General features: G+C 36.7%; 2 protein-coding genes across 2 annotated transcripts in view; one reads left to right on the top strand and one right to left on the bottom strand.

Annotated features, from left to right (window-relative positions):
- The window catches only part of LOC135224380 (glucoside xylosyltransferase 1-like), a 28,221-nt gene extending 19,162 nt beyond the window's left edge, over positions 1 to 9,059 (bottom strand). The window contains exon 1 of the transcript XR_010316714.1: positions 8,908 to 9,059. The gene's annotated coding sequence lies outside the window, so the exon portion shown is untranslated. The remainder of the gene's footprint in view (positions 1 to 8,907) is intronic.
- A 127-nt stretch (positions 9,060 to 9,186) lies between these two features.
- The window catches only part of LOC135224371 (sorting nexin-27-like), a 74,726-nt gene continuing 58,986 nt past the window's right edge, over positions 9,187 to 24,926 (top strand). The window contains 5 exon segments of the mRNA XM_064263329.1: positions 9,187 to 9,545; positions 18,027 to 18,129; positions 21,215 to 21,477; positions 22,090 to 22,219; positions 23,258 to 23,435. Of these exon segments, the coding sequence (XP_064119399.1) occupies positions 9,334 to 9,545; positions 18,027 to 18,129; positions 21,215 to 21,477; positions 22,090 to 22,219; positions 23,258 to 23,435 (886 nt within the window). The 5' untranslated portion in view covers positions 9,187 to 9,333.

Genomic DNA, 24,926 nt, shown 5'->3' with positions numbered 1-24,926 from the left:
GATCCACACAGAGGTTACTGAGGGTCAGAATTGATTGCCATAATGGCGTTAGCTATAGAACTGGTAACAAACTTGCTAATCCAGAATTTTCTAATATCAGACAACACGCTAATAAATGCAAGCTGAATATACAATACAAAGATTTTGAAATATTGGGACGGGCACCGAATGGCAAACTACTGACAATTCTGGAATCCTTGTTTATTAAACAGCTTGTTCCTCAATTGAACACGCAGTCTTTCTCGACAACTCTTTACCTAACGTGAGCTGTTGCCGGTCATTTCTGGTTTGTTCCTTCTGACTTCTGTCCTCCCTTTCTCTCTTGATGGTTGGTTCTGCTAACTAGTTTTTATTTTTTTTTTATCTTGTCTTTTATAATGTATTATGTCTTTTATTTATAATTTAGCGCTTTTAATATTAATTTTATTGTTTTATGTCTTTACAGCTTGAAAATGAAACCTTTGTGTTTTGAAACGTTGTAATAAATATTTTAAGGACCAGCTGAGATGTACTTCCTCCTACAAGTCTTCTATATACATATATATATATATATATATATATATATATATATATATATATATATATATATATATATACATACATACACACACACACATATATATATACACATATATATATATATATATTATATATATATATGTATATATATATATATATATATATATATATATATATATATATATATAAATGTGTGTGTATGTATATGTGCATGTTCGTGCGCGTTTGCGAGTAAACATGCAAAGGAGCAATTCTCCACCACCTGAATAAATAACAAAAGGAATTTTCAATGACCCACATCAAGTAGCAAGTGCAATGAATGTTCAATCAGTATCTATTTGAACCATCACCTATGTATGCCCATGCTCGCTATATACGTATACAGGTCTTTAGCCTTCCACTTATCACTATGGGATATCCGGGTACTAAAAATAACTGATGCAGGCCGCTCTCGGTTCAAACTTTCAGGAGATATCAAGACACTTTATGTAATCGACTCTGTGAATGATTTAGAGTTATTATTATTACTATTATTATTATTATTATTATTATTATTATTATTATTATTATTATTATTATTATTATTACGAGGTCTATCACAGTCATCCAATTCGACTGGGTAGTTTTTTATAGTCTGGGGTTCCGGGTTGCATCCTGCCTCCTTTTCTCACTATGTGCCCTGTTTTCAGTAGCACACTCTTCTGCATGAGGCCTGGAGCTACTTCGGTATCTAGTTTTTCCTGGTTCCTTTTCAGGGATCTTATTACTATTATTATTACATTTGAGTTTGATGTTCTTCCAGTTATATGCACATTTGGACAAAAATTCTTCACAGGGTAGTGTTCCAGTGTTCATCACGGAGAACTCTGTAGAGTTCACCTGTAAATATGTCTCTGTAACTAGAGCACAGAAGCATAAATTTCATCTGATCGGTCTTTCCTGTTATCGATTGGAACCTGAACTTGCCGATTATGATCCTTATAGGATCTTTGTTGTTTAGTTTCAAAGATCATATTATTTCCTTCCGTGATTGCAGTCAATTTTGATTGTGTATTTTGGGGAAATTCAGAAAACCCTTTCATAAAAAAGTTAAAGGTAGAAATACTAATGTGGAACCAAATAGTAGGACGTAGGTAAAGGAAGGCAGTTGGGGTTCAGGAGCGTGCTTTTAGGTAGAACTGGAGCACAATTAGGAACAGGTAAGCTCATAATGATGACTTTATCGGCTGTCGCACGTATGTGTTAAAGACTACTGTAGGAATTCGCGCTGAACATAAATATTAAGACGACAAAAACACTGTGGGTCGGTATATGAGTATTGTCATTGTAAAGGTTAGTATTTTTCTTTGCTCTAAGGAAACAGAAAAGTATTTTTCTTCTTTCGAAATCATTTCATCACTGTGTGATCTCGGATGCACAGATCATCATCGAAGTCGAAAGAAATAGAACTGTGTAAAATGGAAGCAGTTCTCAAGTATTTTCTGGGTTAATGACTGCATGACTGACTGACAGTAATTCAAACAGGAGAAGGCTAATTATTCATAAGTCTTTACATGGACGAGATATTTCTAAAATGGATATACTATTCTTATCTGTTACCACCGTGAAAACATCGCCTTGCCGAATCCAAGTGGGTGTCGTCTTTGTCTTCTTCTCAGGTGAATTTCTTCCATTCTAATAATGGCCATACGTCAACCCCGGCCTCTTCCAGCTGATCATGGCTCAGATGGTAAAAGAAATAACTGTAACGTACTCCGTGCGCAATGATAATTGGTTTTGTTTCTATTGTATCGAGAGAAAATGGCCTCGTCATTGTATCTCAAAATGTAATGTTTTCAGTCCAGACGCCTCTTAAGGTTATCAGCCAAAGGTCTTGGGAAAAAAATGGATTATCGAGTACGCGTTGAATGAATGGCCTTATTCATTTCAGGCTGTGAAATGGAAAATGATGTAGTTGTCATTTAGAATAACAGTCATGACACACATTTCTTTTTGGTAGAAAATCTGTCACAACGCGGAACTGACCCACAAGTGAAGAGGGAAATCGCTTGTCGTATACAGTCGGATGCAATTACACCTGTAACGCTTCTTGCGATATGGGCGAGGCAGCATCATGCAACTGTGCGTCAAAATGAGACCAATTCATGTGATATCAATACCTAGTAACTTTGCCCATATTTAGCTAAGGTGACATTTGAAACCTTTCATTTATTCTTACGCTTTACAGCCAGCATGACCGTGGTCACCTCATAGTTACAGCCGTTCCATGACTTGGCTTTTACAAAACGAAGTTTTACAGTAGCTTGTTTAACGTGAGCATTGAATGACAAGATTTCACTTGTTCTAACGAATTTACACTTTTAATCAACTTAAAGTAAAAATAAATTTTTAAAAAATGAAAGACTTTTGGTCGGGTATGGATTCATAAGAACCAAACAACGAATTTTCCTGTCGCTGACCTTGCTTATATTCTATCGCTCCGTTACGCCGATCAGAGCTCAGATACAGTGACTAGGTCGGTTTTATGTTTCCAGTACCATTGTGCCTGTTTGCCTCTGCTCTGCCCTTTACCGTTGTCTGCCTACAACTTCACCTACGATGATTTTTCTCGTACGTTACTTTGAAAAAGACTCCTCAGGAAACTCGGGAGTCGGGACACATGGGAAAATTGACGGATACAATAACCCAGTCTCCTTAATCATTCTAGACCTTTGGCAAAGACAAACAGAGAAAGAACTGGAAACCACAGCGCGCATAATACTGTCAACGGAGAGAGAGAGAGAGAGAGAGAGAGAGAGAGAGAGAGAGAGAAAAGCAAACAAACAAAAACTTAACTCATTATCTGAATCAGGATCCGTCTCAGCATTCAATTAACTCTTCCGTGATCCAAAGCCAAACCCTTTATTTGTTTTTCAAAAATCATCGTACTATGTGCTCATCCATTGTTATTTGTATTATTATGTAATTCATATCAGTCAACTCGCTTTAGTTTAAACTAAAGCAATTTTCTTGAATATTTGTGGAACTTTCGTTTCTGTGACCGTAACCGAGTGCCGGAACCTTCCCTGAAAAAAGCGGGACGCCATATTTCAGACTAACCATAGAAAATATTATCATTATGTTTTCCACCCCAATCCTAGGGGCATGACAAATAAAGAAAAACCCGGGCTGGTGCAATACTAGTGTACATCTCGGGAATTTGTGACCGTGAGATCGCCACCTCAGATCCTTTGTGATCGCGGTTCAGTCCACTTCTGGTATTTCCCTCAAATCCCTTGGCAGGAACTGCGGGAGAGAGTGACGTCACGGATAAAGTGATGAAAAATGCATGATTCTATCTAAAAATGGTTTCATTATTAGTCTTTTGTTATATTGATCTCCTCTTCTCGATTCTTTTCTTCATTGGAGGGACGTGAGCCCGATTGAGATTCTTTCCATTAGAGGGCTACTGAACTTGTCTCAGAAAAGTTGTTTGAAATAAGGAAATATGCGTCTATAATTATCCAAGCTCATTCGAATGCAGCCGAGCTCAGAAGAACTCTTTCAGTAAAAGAAGTGAAGTGACGCAGTCCGCTTGGAACCCACGACCTTCCTATAGGGTTAATGAATCCACAACAAAAGATGAATCATGAAATTAAGCTGCTATCGTACGCGGCCATAGTTTGGCCTATACCTAACACCCTGTGAATCTAAATGAGAATTGTGCCCAACAAGCAAAAAATAATAAACCAGGGGGGATTAAAAACCTGAGGTATTGTGAAATAAATTTGTCGTGCTGACAGTGACGCTATAAAGTCCTTGGCACTTGTGAAAATTACAGGCAAACACGGGCTTTATACTATAAGAAAAGCCATTATTGTTACTAACTTCAGGTTTTATAGAATCCTCGATGACATATTATTTTCATTAGCAATATTATTATGAGAATTGCAGGTAAACGTTGGTTTTATGGTATCGTAGGAGGGTTGTCATTACAATTACGGAGAACTATAAAGAGATCCAGCTGGCATGGAGTCATGGACTTAATTGAACAGCTATTCTACGTCGAATTATCAAGGCCTATTGCTACATCGGAGGCGAAGGGTGGACTTCCAGCCAACTTTTTTGACGCCGTACTGGCACGTTGGTCAATTTTTGCTTGAACGCTGCGTCAGAAGCCTTCAATTAGCATCCTAGACAATCAAGTTTTTGACGCAATGTCCAGAGTCGCACAAAAGGTCTCAGTCGTCTAGGAACACCCTCCGTTTATTTTGGTTACATCGCATTGGTCTCTATTTCTCTATTTATTTGCCGTTATTTTTTTTTAAAGAATTTCAGAGCTATTCCTCAGTGCTAGAGAGACTTTTGCACACGAGTTCAGCCAAATCGGAACTGCGCAGCCTTACTATAGATTGCACTGTTACTTCCAGGGGCCGGACATCCTCTCTCGACGATCCTCGAACGACTTTCAAAGGCGAACAGTGAGTTAGGGAGGGGGAGGGGGACCGCCATGCTTCCAGTGGAAGGGGTATGATTCCAATGGGAGGAGGCACCACGCAGTCACTGCGTGTAACAGGAGTAGAAGGGGAACGTGTTAGTGCTGCTGATGAAAAGAATGCGGCTCCGAACATCAAAGTCCTATAGATGTTGAACGAACGACCTTCGAAATTCAATAACACTTGCATTAGATCCTTTCTGTTGCAGCCGCCTGCCCTTTTGATGCTGGCCGATTCCTCATTCAATTATTCATCGCCTGAGCTTCTGAACTTCAGTAATGCGATTACCCTTTTTTTCTCTCTTTTATGCGATTACCCTTTTTTTCTCTTTTAAGCGATTACCCTTTTTTTCTCTCTTTTTATAAAGTTCAAGGCTTCGAAAAAATCACATATACATATATGTATGTTAATTAAAACTCGGGAACGGATGAACGGGTTAGGACGCATCTCCTCGGAGATCGCAGCAATATTATTTTTCTTTGGAGCGTTTATCTCGTTCCCCGATTACAAGTTGCAATCAAGAGGATTGGTTAATGTATGCTCCCAACAGCGATTTTTTTTATTTATTTCTTTTGCCAGTCCTCCCTGTCTCTGCTTTTAGCCGTTTCTTCAACAGGACGACTGGCTCTCTAACCCGGCCTAAGCTGAAGCTTTGGAATTCCCTTCCTACTTCCGTTTTCTCCGATTTTCATCATCTTCCAAGGACTGTCACGCACTTGGTTTCCATCAGGTCCGAGTTAATATAGGTGTGAAGTTTAACATTTTACTGACCTTTATACGAAAACTTAAAACGAGGCTATCTATCAAACATCCGGGCCATTAGAAGAGCGTTGGAATTGCCCTGGTGTACTCACCACACGGCTGCGATTATTACTACTTGGTCTTAGACCATGGTTTATTGGGGTCCAGGGCGTACATAACGATGAACCGGTATTAGGCACAGAGAGCTATGTCTTAACCGGTGGAAGTATGATAATATTCTTTCTTTTTCTTCTTCCCCGCTATTATCCCTACATTAAGGGGTCGGTTGCCTGATGCACCTTCAGGCATGGTTTATTGTTTGGCAAAGGGGTTTTACGACCGCATGCCCTTGCTGTCATCAACCACAGTTATTAGCAGTGAGTCTAGCCTTTTACTAAAGAGTAAGTAGAAGTATGATAATATTGGGGTGCAAATGACCAAATATAATGGCAAAATATAAAGGTGAGGGTAAGAGTAGACAGATTGTAAAACTATTTCCATCATTCTCTTGTGAAGAGACGAGGGTAGACCACTCTTCCGCGTAGAGGAGCACCTTCTACAGTTAGATTTACGCAATACGCTGTAGATTACACCGAAGTAGTCTCTGGATCTTGAATGTAGCTGGCCTTAGCTTATGGCAACACGGGTTCTTGCTCTTGAAGCATCCCAAAAATGCACAACTCATTGTCTAGGGCGTATAATCTTTCCAGTGTCCCATTTATCATTCTTTTATTATTCTCTTGTATTTTAATTTAATACTTCATCACCATTCTCTTTTTTTCCCTACTGAGTTCTCATCTCTTTGATATGAACTCGTCCTACCTGTAGTTGCGTAGTTGATGTCCACCAGCTCCAACATGCCTTCACTCCTTAAAGGTCTAGGCATGTGACGCAATCAGTGGTCTAGTACAACTACTTCATGGCGATATATAAAGCTTCGCGTTCCTTTCGTATTCCTTCGATGTGTGAAAATAATATTGGCAAAATTCTTGTAACAAACTCAACTAGCAAATTGTGTTTTCAACATCGGAGATCTTGATAGCTGTGATTCACTGTCTCTTACTTTTCTGTCAATATTATTCACTAGTCCTTAATAAGATTCTGTTTCAGATTTTGTCATAAACATCTATTAGGAATTACATAAAATAAAGTAAAAACATTACTAATAATCGGGGGAAGAAGGCTGCAGACAGCAGCTCAGCAAAAGAAGAAGAAAAAAAAAATCGGCAGAATTATCATGGTCACATTCACTCCGGGGGAGTATTAATCGTGTTTTCCTGTTACATTATTTTTCTTCAGTTCCTTTTCCTACGCATTTTTCCTGCAGTAATGATTCCAATACTGGATTGGAAAATACTGTTCAAGAATGGACGAGAGTTCCCATATTACAACTGGAACGATTCCCTGCTGCCGTGAATTGCGCCATCAATTATCACCGACGAAGGTGTGGCACGCTCTGAAGCGAAGCTCACTTTTTAGTCTCCCTCTCTTCCCCGTTTTCATGAACCATTTAAAAGACAAGGCGCTTTGTAGAAACTTAGCTTTTCAAATTTCCGCATATATATAAAAAAAAGATATGAAAAGAGGAATGTAACGGAAACGAATATGAATTGAGCGACAATGAATGAATGTGAATGATACTTGGAAAAAAAAAGGATGAAACAAGCTGCGTTGAATTACCACTTCCTAGTCTTAATCGGTGAGTCGCGACAAACCTCTCGTCTCCGTGTCGGAATGAAGTGGTAAGTACAACTTCTTTTTCTAATCCATGACCTTCCAGGAACCTCGTTTTGCTATGCAAACCGTTAGGATCGCGTGTTATATGTTTGGTCAACATTGTTGCCTGGGAGCGTCTGTGGTTATGGAGAAAAAAAGTAAACAGAACGCCCACTTCTCAAGTTGTATATCCTCGTGAATGGTATTGTAGCCTTCCGTTTACGGAATCTTTTTAAAATCAGCCATTCCCTTCCAGCAATAGGTGTATTTGGCAATATCTTTGTCTGGGCACAAATCAAACAAGAGGTACCAAGATTATGCAATGAACGGATCAACACATGAGCTTCATTTTATCTCTGAACGATGAAGTCTGGGCGATCATAATTTTTCCTTCGTCTGGTCGACTATGTCTGCCACGCTGACCTTGTTAGCACAAATCTTTCTAGCTAATGAAAAGGATTTCAATGAAAGTGGATCATAATGCACAAATGTGCAAGAAAGAAAGGAGAGTTGTCTGCGGGGTTTTCCATCAGTACACACACATCTATTTTGTGGAGACTTTATCAATAGATTTTGTTGTACACAACTGTGGGCTAGAACTTTTCAACTCTGAGATATAGAAAATAAAACTACACCAAGGTTGGTGACCTTATAACCTTAACCTTCATACTAAAAACAGCTGATGTCGAGTACACAGAATTATGTACCTTTAATAAGTGCCATAATAATGTTTTTACTGTTTATTCAGCATTTCGTCAATCGGAATGCTCTCGGAGGGAATCTGGTTGGAGTTAGCAGGGGACAAGTATTGCTTTCGCAGTGCTCCCAAAATATTTGCTTATTTTTGGGTTGTCAACACGCATCTATCCCGTGTCACTCGAAGATAAAACTTTACCATACACAATTCACTGACAAGATTCGAGAAAGGCCAGTTTGCAAACATCTACACCACGTTAAGCTACGATAGTAGAGGGAACAGTAATAGTGAAAGTACTAGTTTTGCCCATGTTATGGCAACAAGATTTTATGTGATTCCCTATATATTTGTTTTTTCTCTCGGCTCTTCAAGAAATAAATATATATGCAATGCATTAAGTTCGCCATAAAACTATATACGTGGTTATAATTAGTGTTCAGTGTTAAAATCAACGGGCAAAAAACCTTCCATGAAATTTCACCATTCGCCAACCTACTTCAAAAAAACTAGACACACCTGCGGGGACACACCTGATCAGGCATCAGCGAGAGAAGACTAACATTCTCCCATAAGGACTTCAAGTATGCTTAACTACAGCCTACAGACAATCCATCCAGGAACTTTTCAGAGGTTGGTGGTTAATATGTGAGGCCACTTCAGTTAAACTTTCAACTTCAGTAAAAAATAATAAGACTCTTCCGAGTAAATTTAAACATACGGCATAATACTGTTAAGGAATGAGTACGCGAATTATTTTACCTTGTAAGTCGTATACTCTTAAATGCTCAAGATCACCCGGAATCCTGCTTTGAAGTGATTTAGATCAGTTAGTGTGGACTCCCTGGCAGGCCTCGGAAAGCAGTTTGATTCTGGCGCTCCTGTGAATTTCGTCTGGCACATTGAGAGACTCGTTTCTTATACATGCGCAGACACCTTACCTATGCAACTGCTTGTAAAATAAGATAAGGGCTATAGGAGACTTTGATATGCACTGAAAACATATTGATTAGTGTATATTATACTTAAAACTGTATAAAAACAACAATAGTGATCAATAATATGCCACTGATTAGTAAAGGGCTTACCGGATATATAAGCAATAGCTAGCGACCAAGCTTACAGGTATCATGGCAGACTGGTAAGAGTGAAAACAAACCATTGCTAAGGGTAGTACCATACGTGACAATGAGCAGGTTTACCCCTGGCCCTCGTGTTGTGACCATCTACAAAACTGACACGGGGTTCGGGTTTAATGTGCGAGGACAGGTCAGCGAAGGAGGCCAGTGGAGACCGATAAATGGCGAGTTATATCCACCCCTCCAACATGTCTCCGCGGTATTGGAAGGAGGGGCGGCTGAACAGGCTGGCATTCGCAAGGGAGATCGCATCCTCGAAGTGTGAGTACCCATGCCCACAACCTCGCATTCCTCTCGTGCTGCTCCCTTTTCATGAACCGATGACAAGCCAGCTTAGTAAGCTATTTTCCTCGGTATATTTAAGTACCCATGGCGTAGGCTCATCTAGTAGATAGCCCACGGTAGCTTCAGTGGTTGACCCAAGGTAGTGTTTCATAGGCTTATGTTGGGATGTCATGTTGGGCCAATTTATGAAGCAACATGCTGGGTATCGTGGCTTACTTTATCCAGGGCGAAGCTGTATGATAGCTGTTGCTGTGGCTAGATGTTGGGTGGAGGGTGACATCAGAATTCAGCTTCCTATTCTAGCTATACTACTACCTAGGCTAATTGACCTCACTAGATAGGTAGCTAACAGAATAGGTAGCTAGCTATCATTGACAGATACTACTAAGTCAGTAGAGGTACCCAAAATCCCAGTGACCCCTCGAGTCCCTCCTTATTTGATAGAACCAATATAGGGTTAGGGTACAGCACTGACAGGGAACTCAGACCAAACAGAGATCAGTTGTCATCAAATCTATTAGTAGGGCTAGTAGGTATACAGAATCAGTCATAAATACTAGGTATTGACCAACCATTCATGTCAGTTTTAGAGGGCAATTTAATCTTATAAATGAATTTTATGCTTATGAGGTATATGAATAAGGACCAGCATACCATTATTTATCCTGCTTGTTGACAAATAACTTTAGTAAAAGCCCAGTAGTACCTATAGGTAGTAGGTCCTAAGTATGTAGTAGGTAGTAGGTACTACCTAGCTTATTATGATTTTCTTAAGGTCTTTGTCACATTTCACCAACTGGGTAGCATCAAACCAAAGTTAGTTCCATATGTTTAAGATAGGTATTCAGAACCAATTTTTATAGGAGGTAGAAAAATTCTTACAAATCCAAGGTTTTTGTGCAGTGAGTTGAAATTTCCATAATATCAAAGTTCAGTTTGTTTCAGACAGTGAGGTACTACAAAACTCACGGAACACAAGAAATCAGGGTACTAGCTAGGTCTAAGTAATTGCCCCTTGTCAGGTATTTCCTTGGAAATTGCCTTTATCTATAGTAATTTGGTTGCTTATTAAGAATTTACCGTTATTGTTTGCCAGTTGACTGTAATTAACCAGTAGGTAACCTCGAAACTGATTATATTTTTGTAATGCTATCTATCATAGAATGCTATTGTGCATGCATCCCTAATGCTGTGAGGGATATTTGATAAAAAGTAGAGTTTCCTTGACTGGGGCCTTGTGGGGGGTTGAGTCCCCTAACTAAGTAGTATGGCCAACTAGGTTAGGTTAGGGTATGATAGGTTGGTATGGTTCCATTTACTATAATAGAATTCCTTAGTATTCGCAGAACCGTTTCTTACAGTCTGTGCAGAGTTGTTACTTAGAAATACCGAAATCAGTTTTTTCTATTGATTTATTGAAGATTTATTTTTAGGGGCTTTTTTGTTGATTGCTCTTGTCAAGAAATGCTTGACAGTAAACTAAGCACTGCTGCCTTTTGTCAGGAAGCCTGAATCTACAGTTACCATAGATGTTAATTTCTTGTTTTTTGGTGTTTAGTACCAACAGAATATTGGTTATTCACAGGCTTTGATTACCGCTCAAAATATGGTTAAAACAACAGTATTATCAGTTGTTTTATGCATGTCAAGATCAATTCACAACACACCTGATAGAAATAAAAATGTCACTATTTAAACACATCCAGTATTTTTAAGATAGAAAGAAGTCACAATGCTGGTTAATATTACAGTGATCCCTCAGTTATCTAGATTAATAAGAGTCAAATGCCTGTTGGATATTGGCAAAATCCAGATAAGGACAAGTAAAAAAATATAGGTGTGTTCAAGGGCAATACCGTACCCTTCCTCACCCAACCTTGTTGATAAAACATGAGTGTAAACACTAAATATGTATGCTTATAAACAAGAACCATCATACTACTTTAAAATGAAAACGTTATGCTAAAGGCAATTATTTACCTTTTTATCCCATAGTATTTGTAACAAAATACTGCATAAGTACACTGAAAAAACATATAACCCCTTCATTTTCTCTCTCGTAATTGAATCAGTCCAGTAGGTAGGTAGCCTACTTGTGTGTCCCCACAGCCTACCATGGTCTTGTGATCATTAATGTATTTTTATGTAGCAACGTTATCAGTTGTTACCACATTGTATTAACTTACACAAGATAAAAAAATGTTTGTATGACCTGTTGACCTAGGCTAGGTGTTACGCTCACAGTATTCATTAAGTAGGCTATTACAGCTGTATTTAAGATAAAGTCAATGGTAATGAAACTCATATTTCACTTACAGAATTCATTTACACTGTAGTACCATGTTATAACATCATCGTCATGTGTATAAAAAAAAATTGATCATCTGCCATTTGCATTTACTAAATATTTACCTTCTCAAAATCAGATGATTGAGCCTACTATCAAAAATTAGTAGAATAGTTTTTAGATGCTAAAATAAACTAATGTATTTCTGGCATTATTATTATTATTATTATTATTATTATTTTTTTTTTTTTTACATAATATGGGTGTTCAGAGGTAAACTAGCATACTTTGTTAAAGAAAATCCCTTAAAATTGCCAAGCAGCTGTTTCCAAATTCATTTGCTTACGTCATACTGTATTTTGTGTATGTCATTTCCTTGGGATGGGCTGTTATTTTTAAGAGATGGTTAGGAATTTTTACATAAGCCATAAGTTTGGTAAACTTTGTTTGAAAATCTAGGTTATTACAATCTACCGAAAATGAAACATGCTCTAGAACTGGTTTCCAACCTGATGCCCCCTGTGGTGATATGTAATTATTATTATTAAGAGTGAACTAGTCACATGCAGTAAGCCTAAAATGCTATTTACTTGGCTTAAACAAGCTTCCTAAGAACATGCTATCCATGGAAGAGAAAAATAAAAGAGCCTAGTTACAGGTAAAGCTATCAGAAAGAAATTATACTAAGAAATTGTAAAAAAGAATATTAAGTGATATTAAGATAATAATGATGTTAATAATAATAATAATGATAATAATAAATGAGTATATGTATACATACTGGTAATAAAGGGAGCGAGAAAATAAAATATTAAAATATTTATGGATTATCTTGTTTGAAAACAGAAAAAGTTTTAAAACTTATAATAGAGAACTGAAATGTATACAATATAAAATAATTTGAATTTAAGTTTTTGTCTGTAATACAGTACTTCAATCATTTGGATTACTGTACAATAAAATTAAGGTACCTATCAAATGCAATACAGGCAGTCCCCGGGTTATGGCGGGGGTTCCGTTCTTGAGATGCGTCATAAGCCGGAACATCATCATAAATCCCAAGAAAACCTTACTTTTAATGCTTTGGGTGCATTGAAAACTATGTAAACTGCATTCTTATTGCATTTTTCATCAAAAAAACCTTCAAATATTGATTATTTTGCATTTTTGGTGTCATATTTCTTCTGCCAGATGAGCATTGTAGGCGTCGTAACCCTGAACATGCATCGTAACCCTGGAAATAATTTCTGATGAATATAATTGAAAAGCGCTTTAACCTCGGAACGTCGTAAGCCGAACCCGTCGTAACCCGGGGACTGCCTGTATACAGTTTGAGTTCACCTCTAGATAGGATTACTAAATGTAGTCTTAGTGAGATGCTTGTGCTTCATGCTTGCTGCAGAGATTTTATATTAGGCACTAATTTAGTATGTTTCGTCTCAAATCATCTTGTTTAGCGATATCTAGTTTATTTCTTTTCCTTGGTAGGAAATCATTTTACAGCACTAAAGGCACATTCAGCTAGATTTGAAGATGGGAATGGTAATAAGAGTATTCTCGTAAAGCTGATTGAATTTGGGTATTTAGTTTCTGTATCATCACCAAGCCATGCCATTGCTCCTTGTAGTATATATATGTATTGAATAATGTTTTAACTAACTCGTCATTTTGTATTTCCGAGAGTTCTTCTTGGTACTACATTGAAACATCAGATAAATCCACTAGCACTGGCTGCATCACAGAGTTTTTGTTCCTTGCATTCAGTTTGTCAAAGATAGCATCTGCTAAATACTAACTTAAAGTTCTTTACCATCAACAGTTATGGGTGCTTCATTTCAGGCTTATCATTAAAAAGTTTTTGAGCACATCAAATAGTTTCATGAATCTTTTCAAACAATTCCATTTCTAAAGCCACTGTACCTCAGTGTGAAGTAAAAGTCTCACATGGTCTGCATTTTTATCTTAACAAAATTGCTTGAAGAGACACTCACATTTGGCATTAGCTTTGATAGCATTGATACATTTTATTGCAGTCTCTTACCAAACAATTATACTGCTGTAGGTTCCCTATAATTGTTCAGTAAGTATGCAATAAAATTTCATTTTATTATAAGAATGACATTTTTATAACTGATTTCAATATCTCATTAAGAACAGGAGATAGTTTTTTGACACTATGAATAACAGTGCATGAGAATCATTTTTGGATTCTCAGCTTTCATCAGTTTTAAGCAGCCTTATTTCTTGCCCATTATAATAGGAGCACCACCTCTTGCACAAGATATGTTTTCCATTGGTATATTATTTACATCTAAGTAGTGTTTTAGTTATTTGTACTAGATATCAATGGTGGTAGTGGTGCTCTATAATGATTTGCAGTGCTATAACATTTCAACAAATTTGCCTTTATCAATATATTTTACTTAGGTTAGTAATAAGGCCTCACTGTCTCACAGTTGATTCATCCATTTGCACTGAGAATTTTCTTGATTTCAGCTTTTCAACAAGTGGTGTTTCAATATCTTTTTGTATTTCATCTATTCCTCTGCAAACAGTATTGGTACTGATTGGCATTGCTTTAAACTCTTTGTCATCTTTTTCCACAACTGTTTTAAGAAATGCTGATATTAATGATTTAGTTAAATCCTCCCCTATAGTATGATTTTTTCCAGATTTGGCAATGAGTAACAAAATTATAAAACTAGCCTCAAGTGTATGACTTGACAGTAACAGTTTATGCAAAGACAGACACTACATACACTTTTAAAAGATGATGCAGCATGCACATCTTCACACCACCAAGAACTGAAAGCCACTGCAAAAAGCAGCATTGGCACAACCTTGTACAAGTTTCTTACTTGTTTAGGACCTGTTCCTTTGTTCCTTCCTTCAGTCAGTTCATTAATTTAACTAGGAAAACCATTTGATAGTTGTAATGAAGGTGATAATACCATATTATATACAGTATACGTATATGCAATTACCTATGTGTACTTGGACACACTCCTACTCATACAGACTTGCTAGAAACATTCACTGCTAATAACTCAATCTTGAATTGCCCCCTTAAATTAAATTACTTACACTCCATGTTGGGAACCACTGCTCTAGAAGCATAGCCAAGGACAGTATGATCTACTGAAAATGAAATTCATTCAATAAGTAAAGAGAATCAAGGAAGTTGTTTGTGTAAACACCGTCTTTACATCTGTCGTACATATGGCATTTCTCAGTGACGACTGTCCAAAGAAAAGCGCCTCAGTGGCCTGGTTGGTATGGTGTTTGCGTCCCACCTCGTTGGTCGCGGGTTCGATTCTCGACCATTCCATTGAGGAGTGAGAGATGTGTATTTCTGGTGATAGAAGTTCACTCTCGACGTGGTTCGGAAGTCACGTAAAGCCGTTGGTCCCGTTGCTGAATAACCACTGGTTCCATGCAATGTAAAAGCACCATACAAACAAATAAAACAAACAAACTGTCCAAAGCAAATTAATTTTAAGAACAGTACTACAAAGTAGTAGACCATTTTCTATTTTATTGGAATTAATGAATTTTCATTTCACTTCATAATATCTCGGAAGCTTTACTTGTATACTTGTGTGTGTGTGCATATGTTTACTTCTATGTACATGCATCTACATGTGGCATTTCATTGTTGTTGAAGTTAGTGTGTGTGTTCATGCACGTATGTTTCTTTGTGCAGTATCAAGTTTCTCTGTTTTTTTCGCTTTGCTTGATTTACTGTGCAGTATTTCATTACAAGTTTAGTTGTCTATGATTATCACATATCATTACAGTACTGGAGAACATATTTTGTCACTGTATACATGTAAAAACACAAGACAAAACAAGCTATAGCAAGTTCACCATTGCCAGTGAATGAGTGTGGGTACATATGTACCCTGCGCACAAGTTTGCGGTTATCTTTTAGTTTGTAAAAAGAGGATAATAAAATACATTAAAATATAAATAAAAAATTCAATGAGTTTAACAACATGAAACAAAAAAAGCTCTAGCAAGTTCACCTATGCCAACAAATGAGTTTGTGTATGTAAGTACCCTAAGCACACGATTCCATTTATCTTATGGGTTGTAAAATAAAAAAAAATGAGAAAATATAGTAAAAGTATAAATGATAATAGTGTAAAATATAACTAAAATATTAAGTGTATAACACATAACAATAAGTGTATAACACACAACAAAACAAGCTATGGCTATTTCACTAATGCCATCACATTGTGTTCGTATGTACCGCACTACCCTACGCACATGATTGTGTTTATCTTTTGGGATGTAGAAATAAAAAAGAAAATATAATAAAACTGTAAATGAGACCAAGGTAAAATATAAATACAGGCAGTCCCCAGTTATCACTGCAGGTTCTGTTTTGATGACTTGATGATGAGTGAAAATTGGCAATTTTTGGTGTTTGTCAGCGCTGATGATGGTTCCATGGCTTCTCTGTTAGGTATGTATTGGTGCCAGTACTCTATTATCAGTGCTGATAACCAGAAATTGGTGCATTTCGACATCATTGTGACTTTCAGCGCTAGACAAGAGCCATAGAAGTGGGTTGCCGATAAGCAGGAACTGCCTTTGAAAAGATCATAAGCATAACAACACAAAACAAACCAAGCCAGGGAAACTGGTCCCCAGCTCCACCCACCTTCCAAAACAGCCCCTTCTCTTGAGTGAGTTCTACATAGCTATGCATACTGCCCCTCCTCTCCCATGGTGCCCAGCCATCTGACCCCCCACTCCCAAACCCTTTCTCAGTATGTTTATGCGGTTTATGTGTGCAAGCAGTGTTACCAAAATTTTCCTGAGGGTGAACAGCATTGTCAACCATCAGTGTGTGGTTTTTAAAAATTTTTGACATTAATGTATAGTATACTATCATATATCTTTGGGTCCTTGGTCCCTGGTCCAGGTGTGTTGGATAATGTTGAGCCCCAAATACAGGAAGTACCCCGGGTTATGTCAGGGGCTCCATTCATACTCCGCAATGCAAGCTGAAAAACGCTGTAACCTTGCAATGTGAAAGACTCCTAGGACTCTTTGTCATTGCAAGCCTGAATCAGCTGCTGGTTAAAAGGGGAATACCATTCATTCTCCTACTGTCATCAAGCCCTGTTTCCTAGGGGCAACAAGAACAAAGTAGGAAAGCTGAGATGGGAAATATGATAAAGGGCTCTGATTTGTAAACCAAGAAAAATGACAGATTTTATTAAATGTTGGGTGTACTGATATGCATCTAATGCATTTATAATTTAGTAATACTAATTGTTTTGTTTAGTGTTACTTAACAAATCTTAGACTAGGAATATAGGTAGTCTACTTTAAAGCTAGGTTATTAAGCAAGGTGTTACTACTATAGCATTACTTCACATATAATTTGTGTGTTATCTATAATTTTACCTGGAATAGCTGTACTATGCATGTTTCTGTTATTTGTTCCATACTGTTCAGTCCAAAGAATTTTGAGCCTCATTAATCATTATCCTTGTTATGTTTTTATACTCCCCCATTTTTGTTGGATGGTTGCAGAGTTCTCTCCATTTTCTTATACATTGCCACATTCTGCTTGTATTTCCACTTGATCCAAGTTCTTATCAGTGACTTTTTTTTTTTTTTTCCATGACTGGTCTCCCTACTTGTTTTTTTTTTTCCATGACTGGTCTCCCTACTTGTTTTTTTTTTTTTTTTTTTTTCCATGACTGGTCTCCCTACTTGTCAGCATTCTGCCACAGTTCCATCCAGACTGTTATGATCTGTTGTAGGTTCTTTTATGTTTATTGATGCTACATTGCATATAGATAGATCATATTTTACAAAATGTATCAATATGTATTATGTACGTACTTCTGTATTGAAAACATTTTGAGACTTTTACAACTTTTCTTAACTTGCATTTACGGGACTGCTTCCATCTCTTGGATTGAGTGTATCTCTGTCAGAGTTTATATTTCATATACATATGTTACTTCTAGGTAAATTGTATTGAGAATTAGCGCTTCATTTTTTGACCAATTTATCAGAGTTAGTTGCTGTTTCAGGTCTCAGTGGAATTTCTTATCGGTATACGCATAGTTTGCCAAAGAAATCATAATTTGTATTTGACAATTACAGCTGTTCAGATAACCATTTATTTATTTATTTTTTTGTAGGAATGGAGTGAATGTGGAAGGAGCAGAGCATCGGTATGTAGTTGAACTCATCAAGCAGGGAGGTGATGTTTTGAAATTGACTGTAATATCTGTGTCACAGAAGGTAAGAGTTTATGAGTTTTATGTAAGTAACTCACCAAGTAGTTACATAGCTATCAGTTTCTAGTGTCAGCAGCTAAAATATGAAATTCGCGATAGTGATTCTTTTGTTTTAGTGTAGGTAACTGGTCTCACCCACTTTCGGGAAAGAGAAGAACAACTGAGCAAAGCATTTAAATTTATTTCTGCTGGCTTATGACGATGGTTATGAGCAGCAGCAGAATTTGAAATTCTTTATTTACTAATGTATGGTTGATGATCTAAATTGGTGAAGTACAGTGGACCCCCATATTTGCATTCTCGACATTCACGGACTCTCATATTCACAGATTTCTCCATGGACCATATCTGCCCATTATTCGTGGGAAATTCTTGTATTTGCAGTATTTTTCCATGAGAAATATCCACAAATCACTGTATTTTTATATCAATTTCATAAGTAAATGCACTTTTTGTGATGAAGTTATTAAAAAAACCAGGAATGGTATAAGTATTTTTAGTGGGTTTTTCTTGAGTTTGAACTAACAAAATAGACAGTTTTAAGCATTTTTATAAGGGTTCTAAGTATTTGTGGATTCTAGCTATTTGCAGGCTGATACATATCCCATGCAAATACAGGGTTCCATTGTATTTTGCCTTTGGTAGCCTTTCGGCAACTTAGTTATTAGGATTTTCACCGAAAAAGACTTTTTCATAACCAAATTGTGACTACTATTTAATGAGACTGCTTTTCAACTTATTTTCACCGACTATGTCCAACACAAGTGCGATCAGTATTCGTTATTGCAGCAAAGGCTGCAATATGAAGCTGACATCAGTGAAGTATTATGCATACTAAATATACAACTTGCAGTGGTCAAGTATGTTCTTTCAGTTTTAACTTGATCTGAATGTATTGATTGCAAACCTAAGAAATGGAGGGTTTTAAGTTCTCATCTAACTAAGTTAGAGAAGAACAGAAAGAGAAAGGCAATCGCTAGGAATGACAAAAGTTTATTCAGTCAGTACAGGCAGTCTCTGGCTCACGACGTTCCGAAGTTATGATGCTTTTCAGTTATATTCATTGGAACTTATTTTCTGGTTTACGACGCATGTTCCAGGGTTACGATGCTTATGATGTCGATCTGGCAGAAGAAATATGACTCCAGAAATGCAAAATAATCAATATTTGAAGTTTTTTTTTTTATGAAAAATGCAATAAAAATGTTTACATAGTTTTTAATACACCCAAAGCATTAAAAGTAAAGATATCTTAGGATTTTTTATGCTTTTCTGGCTTACGATGATTTTTGGCTTACGATGTCTCGGGAACGGAACCCCCATTGTAAGCCGGGGACTGCCTGTATTCTGTTAAATCTTCTGTTGATTTACCTTGTACCTGTTTCTGCTTTGTCCCTAATTTAACTAGTCCTTCTTTACCATCTGATTCTTTACCCAGCTCCCGTACTCCCAAACCCAATGCTATTGCCACCCTTGAGCATAAGTTCAATGCAAGTTCGACATGCTAGTGAACACTGGCTCAAATAGGGGCTTCTGTTAGAGCCTTTATGGAGAGTAAAATTGTAATTGGTGAAGGTGAAGTGTTAGTGGAGGAGCTGGCTACTCGTCCCGCTGATTCTTCTAGGCAAAAGTCCCTAGCATACTCCCCTAAACTTAGGAGAAACTATTCTAGAAGCCTCAGGGAGGTCATTGGGGTCTGCCCCTGGGTAGTCAGCCCCTTAGCCACACCTGTTGTCAGTTCCCAGGTGGCATCAGACAGCCAATGGAAAGGTAACTTCCAGGATTTGCACCCTCTTTCTTCAAGTTTAGAGGAGCCAGTGGCGCAATAGTGGTATAAATTGAGACCATTGAAAGGTCTGCTGTGGGCGTGTCACGCACGCCTCAGGTGCTGCATAAGAAGGTCAGAGAAGTTGTACCTTCTTGCAGTTTTTGTGATAGCCCAGAGCAGTTTTCTCAAGAATGTTCAGATGTAGAACATCAAGTGTTGATGTTGAAAAATGCTTCCAGGCCTGGGTGAGTTTCATTCTCCATTCAGTTAAGAGACAACCTCCGACTTAAAGTCTCTAACATAAAAGGCAATGGTTTGTGTTCTGTAGGAAAAAATAAACTTTTAAGATAATTTGTGCTTTTCCTGTGTACAGTGGACCCCCCAAATTCGCAGACTCACACATTCGCGGATTTCTCTCGGGAACGTTTCCCTGCATGATTTGCGGAAAATTCGCATATTCGCGGTTTTTTTCTATGAGAAATATCCACAAAATTCCTGTTTTTTTGTCAATTTCATCATAAAATGTATTTTTTGTGGTAAAACTATTAAAAAAAACCATGTATAAAAATTTTTTGTGGGTTTTTCCTAAGTTTTAACTAACAAAATAGGCAGTTTTCAGCATGTTTATAGGGGTTCCAACTTGATGGGTTCTCACTATTCACAGTGGGGGTGTTGTCTGGTACACATCTCCCACGAATAAGGGAGGACCACTGTATACAAACAAGAGGCTGTTATCATATTTCCTCTCTCAACCACCTTGCTTTGTCCCTGATACTGAAGGAAAATGTGCTTGGTGACAGGTGATTTGGGGGTAATCCCACATTCACTTCCCTTAACTACGAGGTAGCCTCCTGTGTACGTACTAAGTTTCAGTGACCAATTCCAGACTTTGGTTAGTACTCTGCATTAAAGGTTTTGGTTTGTACACTTAGGAAAAATACAGATTACTTTAAAAATTTACATATTAATACAAGAAAAATGTTATATTGGATAGAATGCAACACATGATACACTTGTGTTGCTGCCCTATCTCCGCATGGTGTCTTAATTTATTACAGTAAGATTTACCAAAGTTTATAGCATTTTCTACAGTCATTGGGGATAGCCAGACCTGAAAATACGTTAACTTTTTATTAGATTTTTGTACCAACCTTATGGGAAATGTTGCTGTCAAATTCACGATAGTATATGTTATAATTGGTTAAAAAGAAATTGGTTTTAATTTCCAGAGTTCCTGATATATATGGGTTATATTATAATCATTTGTTTACCAAGCCACATTGTACAGGACCAGGTACTGTAGTGTCTTACTTTCTTCCAGGAGGCTGAGAGATTGGAACCAAGTGAAGAAACCTCTGGTTTTTCATACATTGACTACAGTGAAAAACGCTCTCTCCCAATATCGATTCCAGATTACTCGTATATTGAGTCTGGTGTTGAAAAATATGTTGTCTTCAATATTTATATGGCGGGAAGACACTTGTGTGCCCGCAGATACAGAGAATTCTCAAATCTACATAATAATCTCAAACGAGAGTTCATGGACTTCAACTTCCCAAAACTGCCTGGGAAGTGGCCTTTTTCGTAAGTAGTTCTTTTATTGTTGAGATGTAAAATTTTCAAGCAATTTTTTAATCTTGATTCATTTCTGTTGAAAAATTGTTCTGCAATGTAATTTGGTATAAAATTGTTATGCATTGTAATTTGAAATAAAGTTGGAATTACAACTGCAAGTTATGGTAATTATTGGTAGAATATTGATTGAGCTCAGTTGTGCCATTAACACCAGTGATACATTTTTCTTAATTGCTTAAATGTGAAAAATAAATGAACAGATTATCTTATTACCAATTTCCAATTCTGATTTGAGTTTGAGTTTTCAAAGATATAAAACTTTCAACTTTACCAAGCATCTTGGTACATAATATTGTCACATTATTTGTTATGGATAATGTGTTGGCACTGGGTAATGATAAATTCTAATTGTAATGTTGTACTGTTGTTATTAAAAATGCTGGAGATTTAATGCTGTGCTCTTCTTAGTATAATTTAGATTTCTTATACTAGAAATGACTTGATCATATAACATGTTAACTTAAAGCATTAATTGGATGATTGAAGGTTTTTCTTTTTTATTATATTCAGTTGCATATTTTTCCATGCAAGAGTTAAGAAATGTATGGTTTTTTCTTGTAGGTTATCTGAACAACAGCTAGATGGAAGACGTCGAGGACTTGAATTATACCTTGAGAAAGTTTGTGCTGTTCGTGTCATTGCAGAATCTGATATAATGCAGGATTTCTTGAATGATTCTGATGATCATCAGGTGGGTGTAATTTTTTTAGGCATTAGATAGCAATATTCACTATTGTGTGTAAGGTGGCCTTAAAGGGATGTGTATCAGGTTATTTGATGTGCTGTATGTGCTATAAGCTTTTATTTGATGCTTTGGTTAGAAGTAAACTATTTGGCATAAAAGAACATTTTACTGTCACTCCAATAAGAGAAAAATATGTAAAGTCGTACTATGATGAAATCATTTGAAAATATCGAATGCAATCTGTTGATTTTTTTAATGCAATAAACAAGCCCTCAGCTCCATCTACTAATGAAACAAATATAACTAAATTTTCTTGACAGCAATACGTATTCAAGTGATATTTCGACTCGAAAACACTTCGTATAATGTAAAATAACCTTGTCCCATATTAGTAGAGTATCTAGAGATTCATTGACGCTAGCTAGAAGCAAGAAAATTGCTCTGATTTGAGTTCACTACAGCAAAATAAACTCACTTTGCAATCATTCTCAGCTGATTTCCAAACTAAAACATTGCTTTTTGTATTTTATAATACAATAGTAATATGAACATACATACAATATTATTGGATGCAGTGAAGTAAAGCATAACTTTGTGCAAGAAAACCATAAAAAAATGGAAAGAAAATAGTATTTCAGAGGTTTGAAAGAATTATTTGTTTTTAAATTGTATTAAATAAATGGGGAAAGTTGATTCATGTTACGAATTTTTCGAGTCACGAACAGCTTCTCCGAACGAATTAAGTATATGAACTGGGGTACCACTGTATGCATAAGTATAAATACATTAAGTAAAACTACAAGCAGCCACATGTTTGTTAGGCTACTTTTTTTCCTATTTAATATCATTATGGCAACAGTAACCGAGATGTTGCAATGCCATTTTAGTAACCATAAATCATTGGTCATTTATATACAGTTGGTTGTTATCACACAAAGGATAGATGAAAGGTTGAAGTAGTATGAACTTTCATTTCTAAGCCTAGCCTTCATAAGGTAAATTTATAAAACATGTATAATAGCTGATTTTTTTATTGCTTCTCAGGGTAATAGTATTCGTGTGGACCTGAAGGTGCTACTACCTGATAAGACTGTTGTAACTGTAACACAAGCAAAGAATGTACTTGCTCATCAGGTCTATCAAGCAGTAGTCGAAAAAATCAACATTCCCCCAGAAACAGCCAAATGTTTTGCTCTATTTGAAATAGTAGAATATAATTTTGGTGAGTATCCCTTATGTTACCAAAGAGAATATTTTAAAATTTTTACTGAAAGTGGAAGTACATTGCACTAGTTAGTGAATGGCTTAGTTTTAGCCTGGAAATTTCAGGCTTAGTGTCTTATTTTGCTTTGTCGTGAGAGGATGGGAGTTGTATAGGTTTAGTATGTTCTTAAGGAAAGTTTATTACACATTGAAGAACCTTTGGTTTGAAGTTTATGGCAACAAGTGGGTGGATGGAAGTGGAGCCCTAATTGGAGAGTGTTATCTATACCCTGATCTTCGTGGCCTTTCTGAAGAGGTTTATTTTGAAGCTTTGTTAATATTTCTGGGAATATTTCTGGGAAAGATAAGCAGTAAAACCTGTTCCTAATGCATGTTAAAGGGTATACCCACACACAAGTATTTTTCTGTATTATATTGATGGCCTTTGCCTTATTCATTGACTACATAGTTAACCCTTAAACGCCGAGCCTCTATTTACAAAAGTGTCTGTCATATGCCGGCGGCGTTTGGGAGTTAGCGCTGAGGCAGAAAAAAAGTTTTTTTCAAAAAATCACAGCACGCTTAGTTTTTTGGCTCCTTTTTTTGTCATTGCCTGAAGTTTAGTATGCAACCATCAGAAATGAAAAAAATATCATTATCATATATATATATATATTGGAATATATGACAGCGCAAAAAAAAAATTCATATATAATTGTATACAAATCCCGCTGTGAGCAAAACGGTTAAAGCTAATGAGCTATTTTTTTGTTGTTGTATTGTACACTAAATTGCGATGATTTTGGTATATAACAAATTGTAAAACAATCAAAGCAACACAGAGAAAATATTATCACAAAATGATGCATGAATCTGTAACGCTCGGACGTAAAAACTAGTTTTTTTCTAAAATTCGCGCATGCGCGGCTGGGTAATACTTGTAAACAAAACAACAACGTGATCCGTGAACTCCCAGCATCCCTCAAGGGGAGTGATTTAAAATCTTTCGCAAACTAGGCCTATAACTATTTTTCCGCGAATATTTAAAAATCTTTTTGTAGTCGACGTACTGTACGTCCACTTGGCACCCAACAGACAATTTTAGTCGACGGACAATACGTCCAGTCGGCGTTTAAGTGTTAAGAATACTCGTAGACTTGCATCTATATCTTCTCTGTTGTATTGTATTAGCAGTCATTTCTGATTCTGTAGTTTTAAGCCTGTTAAAGATATATTTCAGCAGCAAGTACATTGTTTTTGTGTGGTATGGCACACATTAATTATTAAGACATCAAAATACATTATGTATATAGTTTGTATTTATGTTCTATACTGTAATTGTACAAACTAACCTACACAGTCTTAAAGCTTCCCTCATTTCCTTCCTCTGTATCTCCTCCAGACAGGCATTGGTGATATGGTGGTACTGTAATTTTAAGCCTATTTTGAATATGTTACAGAATTACTATTTTTGTTGTATGATACAGTACAGAAAATCTGAATTTACTTT

Source organism: Macrobrachium nipponense, chromosome 20, assembly GCF_015104395.2.
Source record: "Macrobrachium nipponense isolate FS-2020 chromosome 20, ASM1510439v2, whole genome shotgun sequence".
Taxonomy (NCBI): domain Eukaryota; kingdom Metazoa; phylum Arthropoda; class Malacostraca; order Decapoda; family Palaemonidae; genus Macrobrachium; species Macrobrachium nipponense.
The sequence above is the reverse complement of the archived record's forward strand: the minus strand, read 5'-3'. Positions and strand labels throughout refer to the sequence as shown.